General features: G+C 46.6%; 1 protein-coding gene across 1 annotated transcript in view; it reads left to right on the top strand.

Annotated features, from left to right (window-relative positions):
- Positions 1-1730: 1730 nt before the first annotated feature.
- The window catches only part of ADHFE1 (alcohol dehydrogenase iron containing 1), a 26864-nt gene continuing 9388 nt past the window's right edge, over positions 1731-19206 (top strand). Inside the window, 16 exon segments of the mRNA XM_039247008.1 lie at positions 1731-1736; positions 2238-2391; positions 3171-3237; positions 3492-3529; positions 5378-5424; positions 6422-6475; positions 6660-6814; positions 6961-7157; positions 8745-8822; positions 10151-10204; positions 10207-10255; positions 11882-12040; positions 13305-13307; positions 14212-14301; positions 16270-16348; positions 16529-16623. Of these exon segments, the coding sequence (XP_039102939.1) occupies positions 1731-1736; positions 2238-2391; positions 3171-3237; positions 3492-3529; positions 5378-5424; positions 6422-6475; positions 6660-6814; positions 6961-7157; positions 8745-8822; positions 10151-10204; positions 10207-10255; positions 11882-12040; positions 13305-13307; positions 14212-14301; positions 16270-16348; positions 16529-16623 (1325 nt within the window).

Genomic DNA, 19206 nt, shown 5'->3' with positions numbered 1-19206 from the left:
CCACGGACAGGCTGGGTGCGAGGAGGACCGGACTGAGGTGGAGCGCATTGGTGACCTGGCCCGTTCTGACAGTGGAGTCCAGTGGAGGAGGCCCCAGGGAGGAGGGGAGGAGAGCAGTTGGAGGGAGCGTGTATAGTCAGCCAACGAGGAGGGAGACTGGGCAGCATCAGGGAGGCCAGAGGGACAAGAGAGCGTTGTTGTTAATATAAAAAGGGAAGATAATATTTTATGCTGGTGGATGAGGTCTATTGGGAGGAAAGCTGGGATGACGCAGGAGAGGGATGACGCAGTGATGTCCTTGAGTAAGTGAGGGCGGCCGAGAGTCCCCAGGAGAGGGGCTGACCTTTGCTGAAAGCTCAGCCAGTTTGCCGTGGCCAGTGATCCAAGGACGAAGGCCAGGGTAATTGGGCCAGAGCCGGGGGGAGGGGGGGGTGCTGGGAGCCTTGCTCTAACTGTAACTGTGATTTCCTCCGCCTCTCAGGGCGGGAGAGAAGCCCAGCGGTCAGACTATCCTGAGAAGGTGAGGGAACTCGCAGGAAAAGAGAGAAGCTCAGAGGATTTTAAATGCCTGCATTTCTTTATTTCCTCACCTCCTCGTGCCTTCAGTCAGTGTTTCTTGGGTGAGTATTACTCTGTGCCTGGTCCAGCGACAGTCGCTGCAGATGAAGTTGCGATCGAGGGGAGACCTTCTCCTGCAACCACAAAATTGACAACAGAGACACAGATGGCAACGGGAGAATGATGCCAGCAGTGCGACGTGGTCACGGTCCTTCCGGGGAGGGGGGCGGGCGTGCAGGCCTCAGAGAGAGAGTCCCACCTGGGACCCCCGGCCCCGGGAAGACTGCCCAGGGGAGGTGACATGTGACTGACGCTAGAAAGGACACTGAGTACCCAGAAGGAGAGAGGGAGATGGGTTCCAGGCAGAGGAAACAGCACGGACGGAGTTCAGTTCTGGAGGCAAGAAAGAGAATGTGTGGCCCATTCGCGGAAACCAACACGTTTTCCGGGGGCGCCAGGGCTGGAGCGAGATGGGAAGCCCGGCGAGAGAGATTAGCTGGGCCGGTGAGCACGGCCGGGGGGCCAGGTCTGAAAACGGGGGGGCGGGGGGGCATCAAAGTCCGTTTAGACGCGGGAGTGACGTCCCTGGAGATGAGCCCCTGCCCGCGGCGTGGCAGAGGCGCAGCCAGGAGAAGCCTGCTGGGGGCCCCGTGGTGAGAGGCGACGCCGAAACCGGACGCGGGCAGACGGCCCAGGGGAGGCGGGTGGGCTTGGGGAGAGAAAGGTGAGGCCTCGGTGTGCGCTTTGCTATGGAGGGGAGGGCGGAGCCCAGCAGCTAAGGGACGGGCAGGGTGGAACAGGGCTGCGGAAAGACTAATTAGCGGAAGCCGGGGTGAGCAGGGGGTCCCGACGCCACCGAGCGTTTCCCGCCGTCGGAGAGAGAGCACGGCCCCGGTGCGCGCCGCGGGGAGCGAGGTGCCGGGGTCTAGGCGACGGCACAGCCGGAAGGCTGGGGCTTGTTCAAACGGCAGCCGCGCCTCGGGCGCCAAGCGGTGTGTGGGACGCGCCGGGAGCGCCCGGGGTGAGCGAGCCGGCGGGGACAGGCCGGTTGAGGCCTTTGAGCATGGAACGCCCAAGCACCGTGACAAGGCGGCCAGGAGATACTAAACGGGGGGGGGGAGGGGGGGGCAAACCACGAGAGACCCTGAATGCCGAGTACAAACTGAGGGCGGATGGGGGTGTGGGGAGGGGGAGGGGCACGGAGGGGGGCACTTGGGGGATGAGCACTGGGTGTTATGTGGAAACCAACTTGACAATAAACTATTTGTAAAAAAAATAAACAGGGGCGCCTGGGTGGCTCAGTCGGTTGAGCGTCCGACTTTCGCTCAGGTCATGATCTCGCGGTTCGTGGGTTCGAGCCCCGCGTCGGGCTCTGTGCTGACTGCCGGCTCGGAGCCTGGAGCCTGCTTCAGTCTGTGACTCCCTCTCTCTCTGACCCTCCCCTGCTCACGCTGTCTCTCTCTCTCTCCTAGAAATAAATAAAACATAAAAAAAAAATAAACAGATGGCCCTCCCAAGAAGGGAAGCGGGGAGGAAAGAGGTAGGAAGGACCCACCGAGGTAGCGCCGGAGCCTTAGAAACGGGAAGTAGGAGGTGGGGACGGGTGCAAGGCACGTGCTCCCACGGTCCCGCGCTCTGGCAAGTTGTGAGCTTGCGTATTTTCTTCCCTGCCCTCGGAGAGGGTGAAGCCACCCTTGGAGGACAAGGCCTTGGCCTCGCCCGCTGCGCCTCCCGCGGCCGGAGGCGCTCACCCCCGCGACGCGCCCGCGGCGGCCGTTCTCAGCCTTGCCCGGGAGGTGGCGGGCTTGCCCGCGGCGGCGCTCTCGCCGCTCGGTGCGGCCGTGAGGCCTGGGTCGCCGGTCGGCGCTTTTCCCTCCTTCCCCACCTGCCCCCTCAGAGGTCTTCACCCCAGGTTTTCAGGGGGAGGAGGCCGTTGGGGGCGGGCTAGGCGCTCACGTACCCGTCGGGACCCCACTCTGACAAGCCCCCCCCGCAGGAGAAAGCATAGCGAACAGGAGGGACGGGGGCTGTCCCGGAGACAGGCGGCGACCAGGACCGGGCAGGGACTTGGAGCCGAGGGGGCAAAGCGGGCTGGGACCTGGGACCAGCTCAGGGCTTGGGGAGGAGAGAGTGACGGGCCCGAGCCCACTTGAGGCGCCAGGGAGGGGGCGACACACGGGGCACCTGGAGCCGCGGGACCGGGTGGAGGCCTGGGGTGGTGACCGGCCGGCCTGCAGGCAAGTGAGGGCCTCTCCCAGGAGCGGCCCAGAGCCAGCTGCGAGAAAGTTAAACGCACTGAAGCCAATGGGGAAATACAAGTTCAAGTTCCCAGGGGCAGGGGGACGGGAGGGGAGGCACAGGGAGTAGTTACCCCACTCAACTGACCGGAGTAGTCAATTTGATCAAAGCCCCTAACCTAGTAAAAGAGCTGGGACTCACAGAGCGCTGAGACCCCGTCTCAAACTGACTCGTATCTCCGGAGGGCTTAGCTCAGCTCCCCGCACACATTTATTAAGTAACACTTCGAACCCTTGAAAGAACAATCCGGCAACAATGGAAAAACCCTGGGTCAGCTTTTTTGTCCACGATGATTTCTGGGTTTTGCTACGTAGTGTTTGCCCACAGCCAGTGTTTTGGCAGCATCTTAAGACTAGAATGTAGGAGCACCTGGGAGGCTCGGTCGGCTAAGCGCCTGACTTCGGCTCACGTCGTGAACTCGTGGTCTGCGAGTTCAAGCCCCGTGTGGCTCTGGAGCCTACTTCCGGTTCCTGTCTCCCTCTCTCTCTGCCCCTCCCCCACTCGTGCTCTGTCTCGCTGTCTCTCAAAAATACATAAATGTTTAAAAAAATTTCTTTAAAGACTAGAATGTAGTGGGGTTACATTAAAGCTTCTTCTCTTGGTTTTCTACTTTCACTTTTTTTTCTTTTCCCTAGATGCCAGTGCCCTACTCATTCTCATACTTACTCCCAAGGTAATCATATATTTTGTGTTTTCAAACTGGCCAACATTTCCAATTCCCCCCAACCCCCACCCTTTGACACTCATATTACGTTTGGGCAGAGGATAAATCAAGAAAATCAAGGGACATGAGAAGAAAGTTGAAATGGCTGCCTTTTCACGTGCAGTGGTCTTATGTAGTTCTAATTATATGATGGTAGCTGAATGCATGCTACCAATTATATGTTTGGCTTAAGGATATATTTAATACTATTTATGCTGTTTTTTCTATTCCAAATAGAGTTCTTCGCCAAAGCTACCAATAAGATTTGTATAAGAGAAAAGCTTTTCTTCAAGATAAGATTTTAATATTGTCTGAGTCAATCAAACAGAATTAAGATGAAATCTTTGGAAGGTTTGAATTTATCTCAAAAAAGAAAGAGGCTACAGAACAAAGCAGTTCCTAGAAGGAAAACACTTGTTTCCATCATTTGGGTAAAACTAACATTCTATTTCTTAATAATTAAAAATAATGACTGAAGTTTCAGTTCCCACAAACGGCTTAATCCTTACCAACTCCATTGTCCACGGAACAGCAGGAAGCTCACTGTAGCCTCAGGGATCCTCAGAACGGCAGCACGTGAATTACTGACCCAAAAACTAATTTCACCTCGTGGAAGGAAAGGTCAAATCGAAAGGGCGCCCTGAGAATGGAAAGGAGAGGGCCTGCCCTCACAGGGCGCTAAGCAGAGCCCGCCGAGAAGGCTGTTGGGGAGCAGGGCAGGTAGACCCACTAACTGAGGGCTTTTTTCTGACACCGGCGTTGCCCACAGGGACCTCGACAAGGACCGTGGACTAGGGGAAGCGTGCCCAGCCTTTTAGGTCCTCGTGGACATGCGCAGAATTTTGTCTTCAAGCTGGTGCTTTCCAATTCTTAGTCGATTTCAATAAGGAATTAATAGTTTCCTATTTGGGGGAGTAAAATTAATCATTTAAAGAAAGATAACCTCACTGTTTTCTAGGATTCGATTTAGGTCTTTTTCTAAACTTCAGTAGCAAGAGTAATAGGTTATTTCTTTAAAGTTGATGAGGATCTAAGAAACTTGAATTTTAATTAAGGATACCCTTGTTCTCAAGAAGCCAAAGGTAGATTGCTGTCTAGTTGTGGTCGCTTTTCCTTAAAAAAAAAAAAGTAGTGAAATTGTTGTGCAGATTTGCTTTTCAATCTTATGCCTACCCAGGAGTGACAAAAATAAGTGGATTAAAACAAGAGTAAAACTCATTAAGTGGAGCCTTCGTGTTCTAATGCAACAGGAAATCATTTCTGCCATAACCCAAACCTGATAGATTATAAAGAAATATCTATCAGTTTATAAAAAATTATGAAGTTTCACAAAGAAAACTAAAAGTTTTACATGCCTTAACTTGAAAAAATGTAAATATCTTGCAGGGGTGATCACTTTTTCCATGGAAAAAAATTTAATTCGAACAAGTGGTCACGGCTGTTATAAGAAGCATAAGCGAGACTCTAATTATTAATGAATTTACTAATAGTTGTTCTCTAACAGCCACCCAACTCTAGCGTCTAGAGAGTTTTTCTTTTCTAGAGGGTTTTTATACGTTGTTTCAAAGAATATTTTACCTTCGGTGAAGAAAATATTTTAAATAACTATTTTCACACAATCAGCATCAAGTTAGCATTACGGTCTCTTAAAATGCAGGTTTTAATTTCAATTTTATGTGAAACCTGAAAATGTGCTCTAGGTAAGGCTTCTTAAGGGAGATGCTTGTGTTCACTGCTGAAATACCAATTTACTATCAAATAACAACATTTTTGCTTTGTTTCTGAGGCCTACACTGATGCTGTTTTCTACATTTCTAGCTCCTGGACTTGCACCTTCTGGGAAAACAACAGATTATGCCTTTGAGGTAAATATAATCAGTCCATTTTTTCTTTTAGGAATGACTTGAAAAAAGTACTGCAGTATTTTGTTAATGTGTTATTATCTCATTGCTATTAATTGATGTTCCCTAATCCCATTACTTGATCAGACCCTATTTAGCAAACTACTTTGTTGGGGTAATGGAATACAAATCTTCTGATAACATGAGTAATGTCTAGAATACTGTCTTTTGTTCAGCCATCAAAATAGGACAAATTCCCAGGGCGCCTGGGTGGCTCAATCAGTTAAGCATCTGGTTCCTAATTTCCGCTCAGGTCATGATCTCTCAGTTTGTGAGGCTCTGTGCTGATAGCACGGTGCCTGCTTGGGATTCTTACCTCCTTCTTCTCTGCCCCTCCCCTGCTCGTGCTCATGCTTTCTAAATAAATAATAAACATTAAAAAGGTTTTTTTTTAATATTTTTTTATTTATTTCAGGAGAGAGAGAGAGAGACAGGGGAGGGTCAGAGAGAGAGGGAGTCACAGACTCTGAAATAGGCTCCAGGCTCCGAGCTGGCAGTCAGCACAGAGCCCGACGCGGGGCTCAAACCCACGAACCGCGAGATCATGACCTAAGCGAAAGTCGGACGCTTAACCGACTAAGCCACCCAGGCGCCCCCCCAAAAAAATTTTTTTAACAGGACAAATTCCCAGTTCTACAAACTCTCTAACTTATATATGTTGTATGTTACATCTTCTTTAGTTTTATAACAATCCCAAAAGAGAACCAAGTAATCTTTGGAAGCAAAAACAAAGGAGCAGTGAATTCTGATGAATTGTTATCGCACTGTAATTACATGGTTACTTGTTTACATCCCTGTCCCCTCCTGGTTCAGCAGCCGTAAGTTATAATGAAGGCCATCCTAAGAAATATAGACTTTATTCTCTACACAGTAAGGAACCATGCATTTCATTCAGAGTGTTTTAGAATGAAATGGCCAGTTCTCTAACGCATGCGATACCTACCTCTTTTTTTCTTTTCAGATGGCCGTGTCAAATATTAGATACGGAACAGGGGTGACAAAGGAAGTGGGAACGGCCAGTGCTTACGGACCCTAGCCTTCTCCCATACATGTTCTGCGTCTTTTACAACAAGAGCAGGTTGCCAACAATTGTGTCCTTTGTGTTGAAAAACGTGCAATGTTGAGTTTGCCGGAGAGAGAGCGTCTGTTACAGTTCCAGGGCAATCAGCCTAACTCACAAATTATTTTCATCATCGTAGGACCTACAAAACACGAGTGCTAAAAATGTTTGCTTGATGACAGACAAGAACCTCTCGCAGCTCCCTCCTGTACAGACAGTTATGGATTCCCTAGTGAAGAAGGGCATAAATTTTAAGGTGTATGATAACGTGAGAGTAGAACCAACTGACAAAAGGTATTATTTCATGGTTGTCCTTTACTTTATGTAGAACCCAGGACACACCGTTGCTGCTTCAAGTTTGCCCCAAACCTTGTTTAGTGGCGTGGCAGTTTGTTTCCGACAAAATAGGACATAGTGGCTTTTATCTTCCCTTCTCCAAGCTTCATGGAAGCTATTGGGTTTGCCAAAAAGGGAGCCTTTGATGCCTACGTTGCTGTCGGGGGCTGCTCCACCATGGACACCTGTAAAGCTGCTAATCTGTATGCCTCCAGCCCGCAGTCTGATTTCCTAGATTATGTCAATGCCCCCGTTGGGATGGGAAAGCCTGTATCTGTGCCTCTGAAGCCTCTGACTGCAGGTAAAGATCGTCTGTTTGTCTGTTTGTCTGTTTTATTTTGCAGTTGGCAAAAGGCCTTAGGAAAGCTAGAAGCCAGGAATTTTAGGGTATGTTTCCAGAACTTTCTGATTTCTTCACTTCAGTGTAGTACATTGTTTGGAGAGCAGACAGATATCAATCCATTTACGTTTAAAATTCTTATCTTCAGTATTGTGCACATAGAGACAGTTTGGGTCAGTGTAGGAGGGTGGGCAGATTTATGCTAGGAAGTCACTGTACGGAGGAGGAGGGAAGGTTAACGTTTCTACATTATCAGATCCCTCTATTGGCAAGGGTGTCTTCGAAACCCCCCTCTGCTTTGTCCCATCGTGCCAGCCGCTGTGGAGTTCAAGGGGAACATTCGCTATTATTTTTCTGGTGTTGACTCAACCCTTTCTTCCACACAATGCCTCTTCAGCTGACCTGGGGCTTTGTCTCTGACCTGGGACATGTGGCCAGCATGGCTGCGTCACTCTGGGCGACATCTGCTCTGTGGCCGTCCTGGGGACAGACAAGCAAGTCCAACTCAGAATAGCTTGTCTGCCCCACACAGACCTTGGTCTTTTCTTCTCTCCCGTTTTATGGCTGTTAGCATATTACTGTGTAAAGTTTTATGGTTAAAATGCACTAACTGGTACCTGGAAAATATCTGTCTAAAGCACTGTCCTTTCTCTTCACACCACCCCCCCTCCCCCCCCGTCTGCCCCCGCTGTGAATGGGCCTTGTGATGGTACAGGAGTTAAGTTGAAGGCAGATGAACTGCTTTGACATGAATGAGCAATCAGCAGGGAGCAACATAATTGATGTCTGGAAAATGGAACCCTCTGGTGAAAATGTGTCAGCATCACACAGAGGGGTGATTAGTCAAGTTTAGAAACTTGACAGAACTGCAAAACCACGGAGCCCAGCGAAGGCAGAGCATTACTGTGCTTGCTGCCAAGAGGGAATAAAGATGTCTTTTAGAGAAAGCGAATAGGAGTTTTCTACCCGGAGGTGCTGAGCAGCTTGTGTCTGAGTACCCGGCTGCAGCTGCTACAGCTCAGTTGCTCGAGTTCCCAGAGTTCCTCGCTGTTTATACAGAAACAGATATCACACACACAGGTTAAATATACACACGTGTTAATACAGACAATGGACGCCGTACGTACATGTTGGGCATACGTACGTGTCAGCACAGGCACTGATTTCATACATGTGTGTTAATACAGATACAAGTACCACACATACTCATCAAAGGGCAAGTCACGTTAGTGATGCCTACATGTTATGCAGACACGGACACCACGCATGTTAAATCTGTGCATATTAATGCGGACACTGCCATCACATCCACATATTAAACATGCATGTTAATGCTGACAGGCATGCTATTTGCACGCACGTTAATGCAGGTACCCTTCTACATGTAAAGCATGCATGCTTGTTAATACAGACACACACATCAGGTGAGCAACAGGGACAGCAAAGCTTCCTTCTCTAACTTGGCTCCTTGCTTCCCAAGGCTGAATTAAGTATCTCCACTGACCTTTATTTAGATGCGTTATTTAAAATAATATTATTTTGTTCAAGTCCCAACCACCTCAGGAACTGGGAGTGAAACTACAGGAGTTGCCGTCTTTGACTATGAACACTTGAAAGTAAAAACTGGTAAGAAATTTGCCCATAAACTTTTTTTTTAAATTCTCCATCTTACCTTTCAACCCCACCTCCTTTTCTTTAATCTTAACATTTAAAAATCAAGGAGTTACAGAGTTAAGGAAAGGGTTATGTGTGTATATATGTGCATTTATTTTCTTTATTTTTTATTTTTTATTTTAATTTTGAGAGAAAGAGAGTGTGAGGAGAGAAGGTACAGAGAGAGGAGAGACAGAGGATCTGAAGTAGGCTCTCTGCTTACAACAGAAGCCCATTGCAGGGCTTGAACCTACGAACCATGAGATCATGACCTGAGCTGAAGTAGGACGTTCAGCCAACTGAGCCACGCAGGCGCCCCTACACGTCTTCTTTCTTTTTCCAAATACAGATAAAATATGAAACAGTCTAACATACTTCCTTCTGAGAATTACTTACAAAAGTATATTGAAATGCCATAATCTTGAGTGGCCGCTTTTTGGCCCAGCTTCAGTAACTGCATGTCAGTGGTAAATGATTATTCCCTTTCTTGGACATCTTTTCTATCTTTTAAATCATTTTCACTGAGATACAATTTTTGTATAATAAAATGCATACATGTTAAGTGTCAGTTTGATCAATTTTGACAAATAGATACACCCATGTAACCACTACCCCAATGAAAGTAACAAAATATTCCCATTACGCCTATAAGGTCCAGAGGTCCCAGGCCTTTGTAGCAGAATAAATTGATAGTAGACTGCACGTTTACAGTACCTTCTCTTTTTAAAATTAAATTACGTTATCCTTTGACATTATTAAAGATACTAGTAGCCAATACTTAATTTCTACCTTACAGTTTTTCTAAGGCTTTTACATACTATTTTCTAATGGGATCCTTGCAATAGCTATGAAGGATAGAAGCCCTACATTGTCACGATCTAATCTAACAGAGAATTCAGACTAAATGACTTGTCCAAAGATACATAGTAAGTTGCAGAATGATGACCCAAACCAGTGGTGGGGTGCTAGTAAACCAGCTCTCTGGAATTTAATCAGCAAGTACACACCGATTTTTGGTACTGGCCAGTTTCTTTGATGTATAATATTCCCACCATAGCCAGTGACATCATTCAACCCAGAGCTGGGAAGAGAGGCACACCCTTGACTCTTTCAAACCAGAAGGAGCTTCAGATTCACCGGAAAACCCAGGTTTCTGACTCCAAATCTCTTTCCACTGCTTTTGCTGCCTCTCTTCAGGAGAATGAATCTCATCTCATATTTTTAATTTTTTAAGAATTGTTACCCGAATTTTTAAAAATGGTGTCCATGCCTATAGCCTCTATTGAAAATCCCTGTCTTAGGTATTGCTTCCCGAGCCCTCAGACCCACGCTGGGACTGGCTGGTCGTCCGCACACCTGCACGTGCCTGCCCGGGTGGTCGCCAGCCCCGGCCTCGACGTGCTTTGGTGGGCGCCCGTCTGGAGGTCTCCCAGCTCCCGCGTCTGCGGACGACACGGACACCGCCTTCTTGCCGGATGCACTTGCTAAGCATTCGTTGGCTAATGTCCCACGACAGCCCCCCCCCTTCGGTTCTCATTGTCCCGTTTCCTAGATGAAAACACAGGGCCTATGCAGGACGGGGACTCGGTGATCTAACATCTCTAAACTCAGAACCCATCTTAAAATCCGTGGCATGACAGTATGGTTTTCTTACATACTTTCTTTAAGTAGTGTATCTTATAATCTATGGCGTCTTAAATTTGATGAAATCTGGTAACTCTCTAACCCCACCCCCCACCCGCACCTCACAGCCTCTCCTCCCGAATCCCTTAACTTAGCAGCACGACTTGCTATGAACTTCCTTCTCGTGCCCACATACTGCTGGTATTTCCCACACTGATCCCACCTGAATCTCGCCCCTGTCTGCTCCCTCCCATTGAGTCTCATTGCTTCTTCCGCCATGGTTCAGACCTGCCCAGCTCTTGCTTGCACGGTTGCTGCTTGCCTGCCTCATCAGTTTCCAGGCTTCCACTCTCTAGTCCTCTGTCCGGCCTCCATATTGGCCTCAGCAATTTTTCACAATGCAATATACCCATCACATGTACACATGCATGCACACACATACACACACACTTCCACCCGACAGGTCTGTTAGTGGCTCTCCACTTCTACTGCCTGAAGGCCACATTTGGGCCTGGAATGTCCCCAACGCTCAGCTGTTTATCGGCTTGGAGAGTTTACCTCCCAGTTCCACTGCAGCACCCTTCCCTTGATGAAGCCTGTGTTGACCTTCCCCATTCCTTTCCTCAAGTACAACTGACCACTCCATTCTTTGCTCCTCCCCACTGGGTGGCCTAAACATCCTTTCTGAGACCCTCCATTTCACATGCCCACCTCCCCCACTGCACTGTGAGCTTGATGAAGAAAGGACCATCTTACTCACTTCTCTGTCCCTGCCCCTTGCACAGTGACCGTCACACCATACGTAATCAGTTACTATCTGTCAAATAAAGTTCACACAAGCAGGAGGTGGCAGACCCAGGTCTACCCAAGTCCACAGTCTGCTTCTCTCACTGTATTATGTTGCCTGCCAAGAAAGTGGAGAGAAGGATTTCCAGCTGACCGGGGTCTGTGTTCTCACCACTGCAGTGTACTCTTAATAGGAGGCTCGTGTAACTATGACCCTCCTTGAGTAATATGGTATTTGATCAAATACAGGGGATAAAATGGTAAATCTATTTTAAAACAAAATCATTTTTTAGATTTAGTGCTTTTCCTCATGACTCAAATATTTAAAAATTTGACATCATAAAGATTTATTTGTACTAGAAAGGAGCCATATGTAATCCAGTAATACATACTGGTCAAAAAACACTACAGTGCTGTTAATGTAAACTTCACTGTGCCAATTTCTGTAATAAGCAATGACTAGTATAGACCAGAGTCTGGTGGAATATATTGTGATTATCACTACTGCATAGCACATCTAAGTGGAACTAGTATTGAACATATCCAAGAGAGTTTGTAACCTGAATGGAGGGGAAAATGAGGAAGATGCTTTCAATCTGTGTGTTTTCCATATTTCCTGTTAGCCATGCCCTGGAGTCCTACACTGCCCTTCCTTACCACATGCGGAGCCCCTGCCCTTCAAATGCCATCGCCCGGCCAGCATACCAGGGCAGCAACCCAATCAGTGACATTTGGGCAGCCCACGCATTACGGATCGTCGCTAAGTATCTGAAGAGGTACGTGTCCCAGGGGAGATGGAAACAAAAAGAAAGGGTGCCTGGTTGGCTCAGTCAGTAGAGCGTGTGAGTTCTGATCTCAGGGTTGTAAGTCTGAATCCCATAGTGAGTGTAGAGATTAGTTAAAAATAAAATCTTAGGGGAAAAAAGGAGGGGAGAAAAACAGAACAGAAGAGCCACATTCCGCCCTCACATAAAATGTAGCATGCCAGGTCCTGAAATAGCCTGAGCCAGTCTGTTCATCAAAAGATCAGTTCAGTGGACATCAAGAAGCACCAGAGACCAGCAAGCTCTGGAAGAAAGCAAAGGGCAGGGAGGGAGGCACATGAGGGCGGATGAAACCCGGATCCTTCAGTCTGAAAAGGCGAAGGCGAGGGGACCAAATATGAGCCCCTGATTTATGAAGGCTGCATGTGGAGGGATTATTCATCAAAGCCCCAAAACCAAAGCTGGGGGGAAGGGAGGTGTGCCTTGAGAGCTGGCTACACCGAGAGCAGTAACGAGACTCAGAGAGGCAGTGTTGGCTGTGCCGAGCAGGCCCTGTCCAGAGGTACGCCGAGTCAACCCATGAAGCAAACTCCTATGAACTGAGTGTATATAAACTCAAAATAAATGTGTAGAGTTGTCTGTCCCGGGAGATGTAAAAAGCTTCCTAAAATATTTCAAAAGATTTATGAATGATGTATCCATGACTGGCTCCTAAGAAAGCAAAGATATACTTAGAGATGAAAGCTGATCCGAGACATTAGAAACTGTGCAAAATCAGACTCACTTTTGTATTTATACATAATGGAGGGAAGAACACAGCAGTTTGGACCTGGATGTGAACATGGTGCTTCCTCTGGCCCCTGGCTGGAAGCTGCACTAGACAGAGAGCTCAGACTGCATTTTGTAGGACAGCAGAGGGAAGGGACACAGCCATTGCAGGAGACCCAGGGAGCATGGCAGCGTTTCACCGGGTAGGTGCAGATCCAGATAATGACAGCCAGCGTGTGGGACAGGGACAGGCTCAGCAGAGCACAGGGGAAAAGCTAAAGCCCCATCACCTGCTATTTCACCTCGTTATACAAGGAAGAAGGCTCTAACCCTGGGTTTGGAAAGGAGCCACAAATGCCTAACTGTTCCAAATGAAAGAGGAGAATAGGCTGTAGCACTCCGCGTAACAGGAACCCTTCCTCCGGGGAAAATTGGGAAAATCGGGAAAAGCAAGCAAGGGGTGGCTCTTTGGGCTTCCTCCCTGGGGCAGGGTCACTAAGCAAGTGTGTATAAGAAGGTTGAGCTCCATCTGCAAATCTGCAAAGGGGCTTTTGAGAATTTGCTTTTCCAAAGTGGCACTGGGGACATCTAGAGCCAGCAAAGCCTCGTCCTATAATAACATCCCACTTCCATGATAATAAATATTAAAATAACATGTGTAGTTTCCACAGATACTGAAAGAGGCCTCCAGAGGGTTCTATTTGGGGCAGTGTCACAGAAAAAAAAAAGATGGCTGGACAGGCTGTGATTAGCCTGCAGGTAGCCCCGGGCAACAGGGACTCAGAGAAGCGTCTGGCCTGTGCATTCTGAGTATGTGTTTACTTGAAGTCCATTCACAGCTGCCGTCAAGGTCATTGACAAATGAAGAAGAAGAATGAGTCTCAGGGCACTTTCCTAGAGCAGCTCACAGTCCAGGGGTCAGTGCTTTGCTTCCCCTGGCACTTTCATCACAGGAGCAGCCTGACAGCGTATTTATTATGCCTTTGCCCAAAACCATTGATGAGAAAATATGTTTCCCTTCAGTCTTCGTTTAGAAGACAAGATGTCATTTGAATAAGTTGCCTAATTTTTCTTCCTACTGAGTAGGATCTTTTTCCCCAGATCTTTCCCTAAGGCAGCTCTTTCTTTGTGGGAAATGCCAATGTTGTTGTAGGTATTTATATCATCCACAGGGCTGTCAGAAATCCTGATGATCTTGGGGCGCCTGGGTGGCTTAGTCGGTTAAGCGTCCGACTTTCGCTCAGGTCACGATCTCGCGGTTCGTGGGTTCGAGCCCCGCGTCGGGCTCTGGGCTGACTGCCAGCTCAGAGCCTGGAGCCTGTTTCAGTCTGTGACTCCTCTCTCTCTCTCTGACCCTCCCCTGCTCACGCTGTCTCTCTCTCTCCTAGAAATAAATAAAACATTTAAAAAAAAAAAAAAAGAAATCCTGATGATCTTGAAGCAAGGTCTAATATGCACTTGGCAAGTGCTTTTGCTGGTATTGGCTTTGGAAATGCTGGTGTTCATCTGTGGTGAGCAAATCTGAGATTTTATTTCTTCACCTAAGCTACTGCTTTTATTTTTAAAATGTTTATAATTTAGGACAGGTGGTAAGGTCTAAATATGCCATAGAAAGAAGAAATTTAACTTAGGTACCGGAATGTTTTCTTAATTCAAATGTAATTTGTTGAGTCATAGATTTTTTTTAACTTTTTTAAAGTAAATTTTATCCCTAATGTGAGGCTCAAACTCATTACCCTGAGATTAAGAGTCACATGCTCTACTGATTGAGCCAGCCAGGTAGCCCCCTAGATTTTTATTTATTTATTTATTTATTTATTTATTTATTTATTTATTTATTTTTGTAACAGCCTTATGGAACTACAATTTCATACACTATAAAATTCACCCATTTAAAATGTGCAATTCAGGGACACTTGCATGGTTCAGTGGGTTAAGCGTCTGATTCTTGATTTCGGCTTGAGTCATCATCTCATGATTCATGAGATAGAGCCCTCCCTGACAGAGCATGCTTGGAACTCTCTCTCTCTCTTTCTGTCTCTCCCACCCCAAATAAATAAATAAGTGATCATTTTTAAAAAGAATATTAGGTAACAAAAGCACTGTTTAAAACTGTATGCACATATGATCATAAATTACAGATATGCATAAAAAGACCGGAAGAAATAACTTATAATGGTTATCTTGAAGAAATAGGATTATGGATCATTCTAATTTTTTTTTCTTTTTTTTTAAATTTTTTTTTTAATGTTTTACTTATTTCTAGGAGAGAGACAGCATGAGCAGGAGAGGGTCAGAGAGAGAGGGAGTCACAGACTGAAACAGGCTCCAGGCTCTGAGCTGGCATAATTTTTACAAAGAATATATACAACTGTTAAAATAAATCAAGGTAAGATACTCAGTATCATTAGAAAGTTACTTTTGGAAGATACATGAACTCTTTAACATCAGGAAAACACACTACACAATCATTTCCAAATACTGTGCAGCCTGAGAAAAGTAAAGTACGTTCCTAAGTGCCCAGCAATTCAGAGAACCAGTAGCTTCTGATCTGTCTCATGAAGAATAATAGGCAAGAGTTACCTTTTTTAGGTAAGTAATCACACAGTTCACCAAAATACTTCATCTTTCTGTGAAACATAAATCTCTTGGTGATTAAGGCCAAAGTCATCCAATAACCCACATAAAAAGATGTACAGACCATTTTACTATTGCAAAGCATTTCATTTTCAATATTTTAATTACAAATACATTAACTTCTCACAGTATATACCTTCCAGGTCATCTGCTAAACTATATTATTGTGCTATTTGTTCACCAAGAATTCAAGAGGGTATAAAGAGGTTTGGGTTTTGTTTCTTTTTCACTAAAACAAATTTTAAAAACCCACAGATAAAAACCATGGTGCCTTTTCTTGATAACCTTTCAAATTACAGAAATAATTTATGATTCAACTTTATTTGTATGTAACATTTGAAAGGATATATCAATTGTTGGTGGGACAGATGAGAGGCAGGTCAAGCTTGAATGTCTCATGCAGCACATCTTGGCTCCTAAAGCTCCCACCCACATCATCAGCCTGGGCAGGAACTCACTGCCACGCCAGCGCAGAGCAAAATGGAAAACGCATGTCCTGAAGCTTATTAAAGAAACTTCAAAGTAAATTCTTGATTTCTTTAAGATCTTCAAGTTAATCAATGTGTTTGGGGAACAAACTCTGCATGAACACTTTTTAATGGCATACAATTCTATGAGCACTTGAATTCGAACATTTCAGAGGTTTTGTTCATGAATACACGAAATGTCCGACGCATAATCATATATTGTCGTATCAATAAAAACAGAACGTATAACTTTGTGAGATAACTATATGGTCAACAGACCATGAAGAGCTCTCCACAAAAGTATCTTTGTTTCGTTAACCTGAATTCCTGATATCTATGTGTCAACATAAGGACTTGCCTTCTTTTTTTTTCTAGCCATGGAATGTCTTACCCAATTTCAGGCTTAGTGAAGACATACAAAGCAAAGGATTATAATGTGGATCACCCACTGGTGGTAAAAACATAATACACTCTTTAATCACGTTTCATATTCCTTGCAGTTGCCATAAGTGTAGTTGTTTGATGTATTTGCCATCGATTGCTTGGAGTATAGGGTAAAGTAATTTAACATCTAGAAAATGCATGTTGAAAACCAACGTTGCCCCACTGATCACCACAGTGTGTTTCTCTTCAGCCTCACGGCCTTTCTGTGGTCCTCACCTCCCCAGCAGTGTTCACTTTCACAGCCCAGATGTCTCCTGAACGGCACCTGGAAATGGCGGAAATATTGGATATGAATCATGACTCATAAATCTGTAACCCACATATGTGGAGCATTTCATAGGATTGCTTCTGAAGATAAACCAGAAAGGATAATAATGCCTAGAAAGTTGCTTTGAAATAGCTTCATAGTAAAATGTGAGTGACCTACCTGAAGTCCTATCTAGCACTAAAATTCTGTAATTTTGCTTCTATTAACAATGAAATGGAACCAAATATTGCTTATGTTAAATCTGTAGTAATAATACTTCTATTGTTTTCATCCCCAAGAAACGCGAAACTCTTTATATACCATTAATGTTATGAGTGGCTTTTGCTATGTTTAGTAGGTAATAAAATAAATCTAAATCAGGAAGTAACAGCACATTCCCAATTATAAATCTAAACAACTAGAAACTTTATAAAAAGATCTCAAAAGAAGAATCTGTTTTGCTGCTCTGTCAAATAATGCTTATAATAAGACACCCGCAGTGCTTTTTGAATCTTATAAGAAATAAAATTATACTCAGGATAGCTTGAGTGTTAAGTAAAAATTTTTGGTATTTTTCTAAGATGAGAACTCTTTCAAGTAGACCTTGAGTATTTGATTAACTTCCCCTACTTGTGATTAGGGTAGGAAGGGAAAAGCTAAAAAGAAAACTTCATTATGCTCTTCCAGCTGCAGCCGTTGGAGAGGTTATTTCCAAGAAGGTGGGCATGACCACAGATCCCTTCCACGGGTGCTGCTTCCCTCCACTTCTCGCTCACGCTCTGACGTGTGTGCTCTCGCAGAGTGCCAGGCGCTGCGCTGGAATGCCAACGAGAGAAGCCCGGGCTAGAGACGCTGTGCAGGGGCCGGATTTCCCGGCACGCGCCTCTGCGAATACGGCGCCCACCTTCCCAAGGATTTCGTGCTTCTTTTCCCTTTCGGACGGGGGTTTATTTTTCAGCCATTTTGGGGACTCAGATAGATGCCCTGTAAATATGCAGTATAAGTGGAAGGGGCCCAAAGAGTCATCTACACGTCTGGAAAATGGGAAAGTCTTAGAAAACGTAAAGCTAAAATTCCAGGCAAGCAATATGACTGCGAAGAGCAATTCTGGTAGACAAAGCTCAGAGTGGACGAAGCCACGATTCTTTCTCCTTGCATAGGAAGTTTTGTTTAGTGTTATTCCATACTCAGCCGCTAACTATTTTAATTCCCTATGTAATCTTAGATTCTCTTAGCTTTACACCGATTTCTTTTCTTTCTACCCTCTTTTTTTTTTTTTTTTCCTAAAATGCTTCACAGGAAAATCTAGAGGCTTTGATGGTGTGTTTTATGGCAGCAATCCCAGGAACATAAAAACCTCGTAAACCCTGTATCGTGGGTCACCTTTCCACCTAATCCGAATTTCAGCTGCCACTGTGCAATACAGACTGGTCTTGTCCGGCAAGGTTTACCTTCCATCCAGCTGCTCTCCCAACTAGCCTTGTATCCGGGTCTATTTATACTTTTTTCTGGATTACTAAAACAGTTCTTGCTGCCATTGAAGAAAAAGGCTAAAACTAATGGTGTGCTTCAGCATGGAGGTAAACTATTCATTCTAGGCTCCTGGTGAACAACACAGAGAAAGTGGGCTTAGACTCAACATGAGGCGTTTTGGATAATAAATAATGCTGCGTCTCTGGAGAGTGCCTCACTTCGTGGCAGCAACTGTGTTCGGCCAGAACGGATGGGGGGCTGGAGTGCTAAGGGTCTGGGAACTCCCACGGCTCCCCCTGCCTGAGGGCAGAACCCCGGCGCGTCCAGACTGATGTCTCTATGATTTTGTATATTAACTATTAGTCGTGCCTACGTGGTGCCCTTACAAATTTCCAAGCCGTGGCAACCTTCTGCCGCTTCACCGACATGGTTGTTATCTACATACCAAACAGTGTTCTCTGAGAGTCTTGATGTTCTCGGATCTGCCTGACTGGTTCCGTAATATTCACTTAGAGTAACCTGCCCCGCCCTTTAAAACACACGGTTTCGCAGCGGTAGGGAGGAGGCATCCCCTCGCCTGGCCACACACTGTCCAGCTTGTCAGCTTCCTCCTCTCGGCGTCGGAGCTTTGCTCTTGCACACGTGCTGGCCGCACCAGGTGTTTGGAAAGGGTTTGTCTTCTGTGCCCAAGATGTTGCCGGGAGAAAAGGCATTGAACACACGTACCTCTAGATGTCAGCAAATTCCAAGCCTAGAAAGTTACATAACCGGGGTTTTCTCTAACAAATGCTCCTTCCTCCCCAGCCAAACACCAGCCTGTTTTCGGTCTCGTCCCTGTGCCTCCTCTCCGGGCCCAGTTCCTCCTCTGCCCACCGCACTAGGGGCGAGCGGCCGGTGGGCGCGGGGGAGCCAGGCCAGCGCGCGCCCCCCGGCCCCCCCCGGCCCCCCGCCCTGACCCCCAGCCCCCCGGCCCAGGGCGCGCGCCCCCCCGGGCCCCCCGGCCCCCCGCGCCCCCCCCGGCCCAGGGTGCGCGCCCCCCGGGCCCCCCCGGCCCCCGGCCCTGACCCCCAGCCCCCCGGCCCCGGGCGTGCGCCCCCCGGCCCCCCCCGGCCCCCGGCCCTGACCCCCCAGCCCCCCGGCCCAGGGCG

The sequence above is a fragment of the Hyaena hyaena genome, unplaced genomic scaffold (assembly GCF_003009895.1).
Source record: "Hyaena hyaena isolate Hyena2069 unplaced genomic scaffold, ASM300989v1 scaffold_287, whole genome shotgun sequence".
NCBI lineage: Eukaryota > Metazoa > Chordata > Mammalia > Carnivora > Hyaenidae > Hyaena > Hyaena hyaena.
Note: the sequence above shows the minus strand (reverse complement) of the source record. Positions and strands in the feature narration are given on the sequence as shown.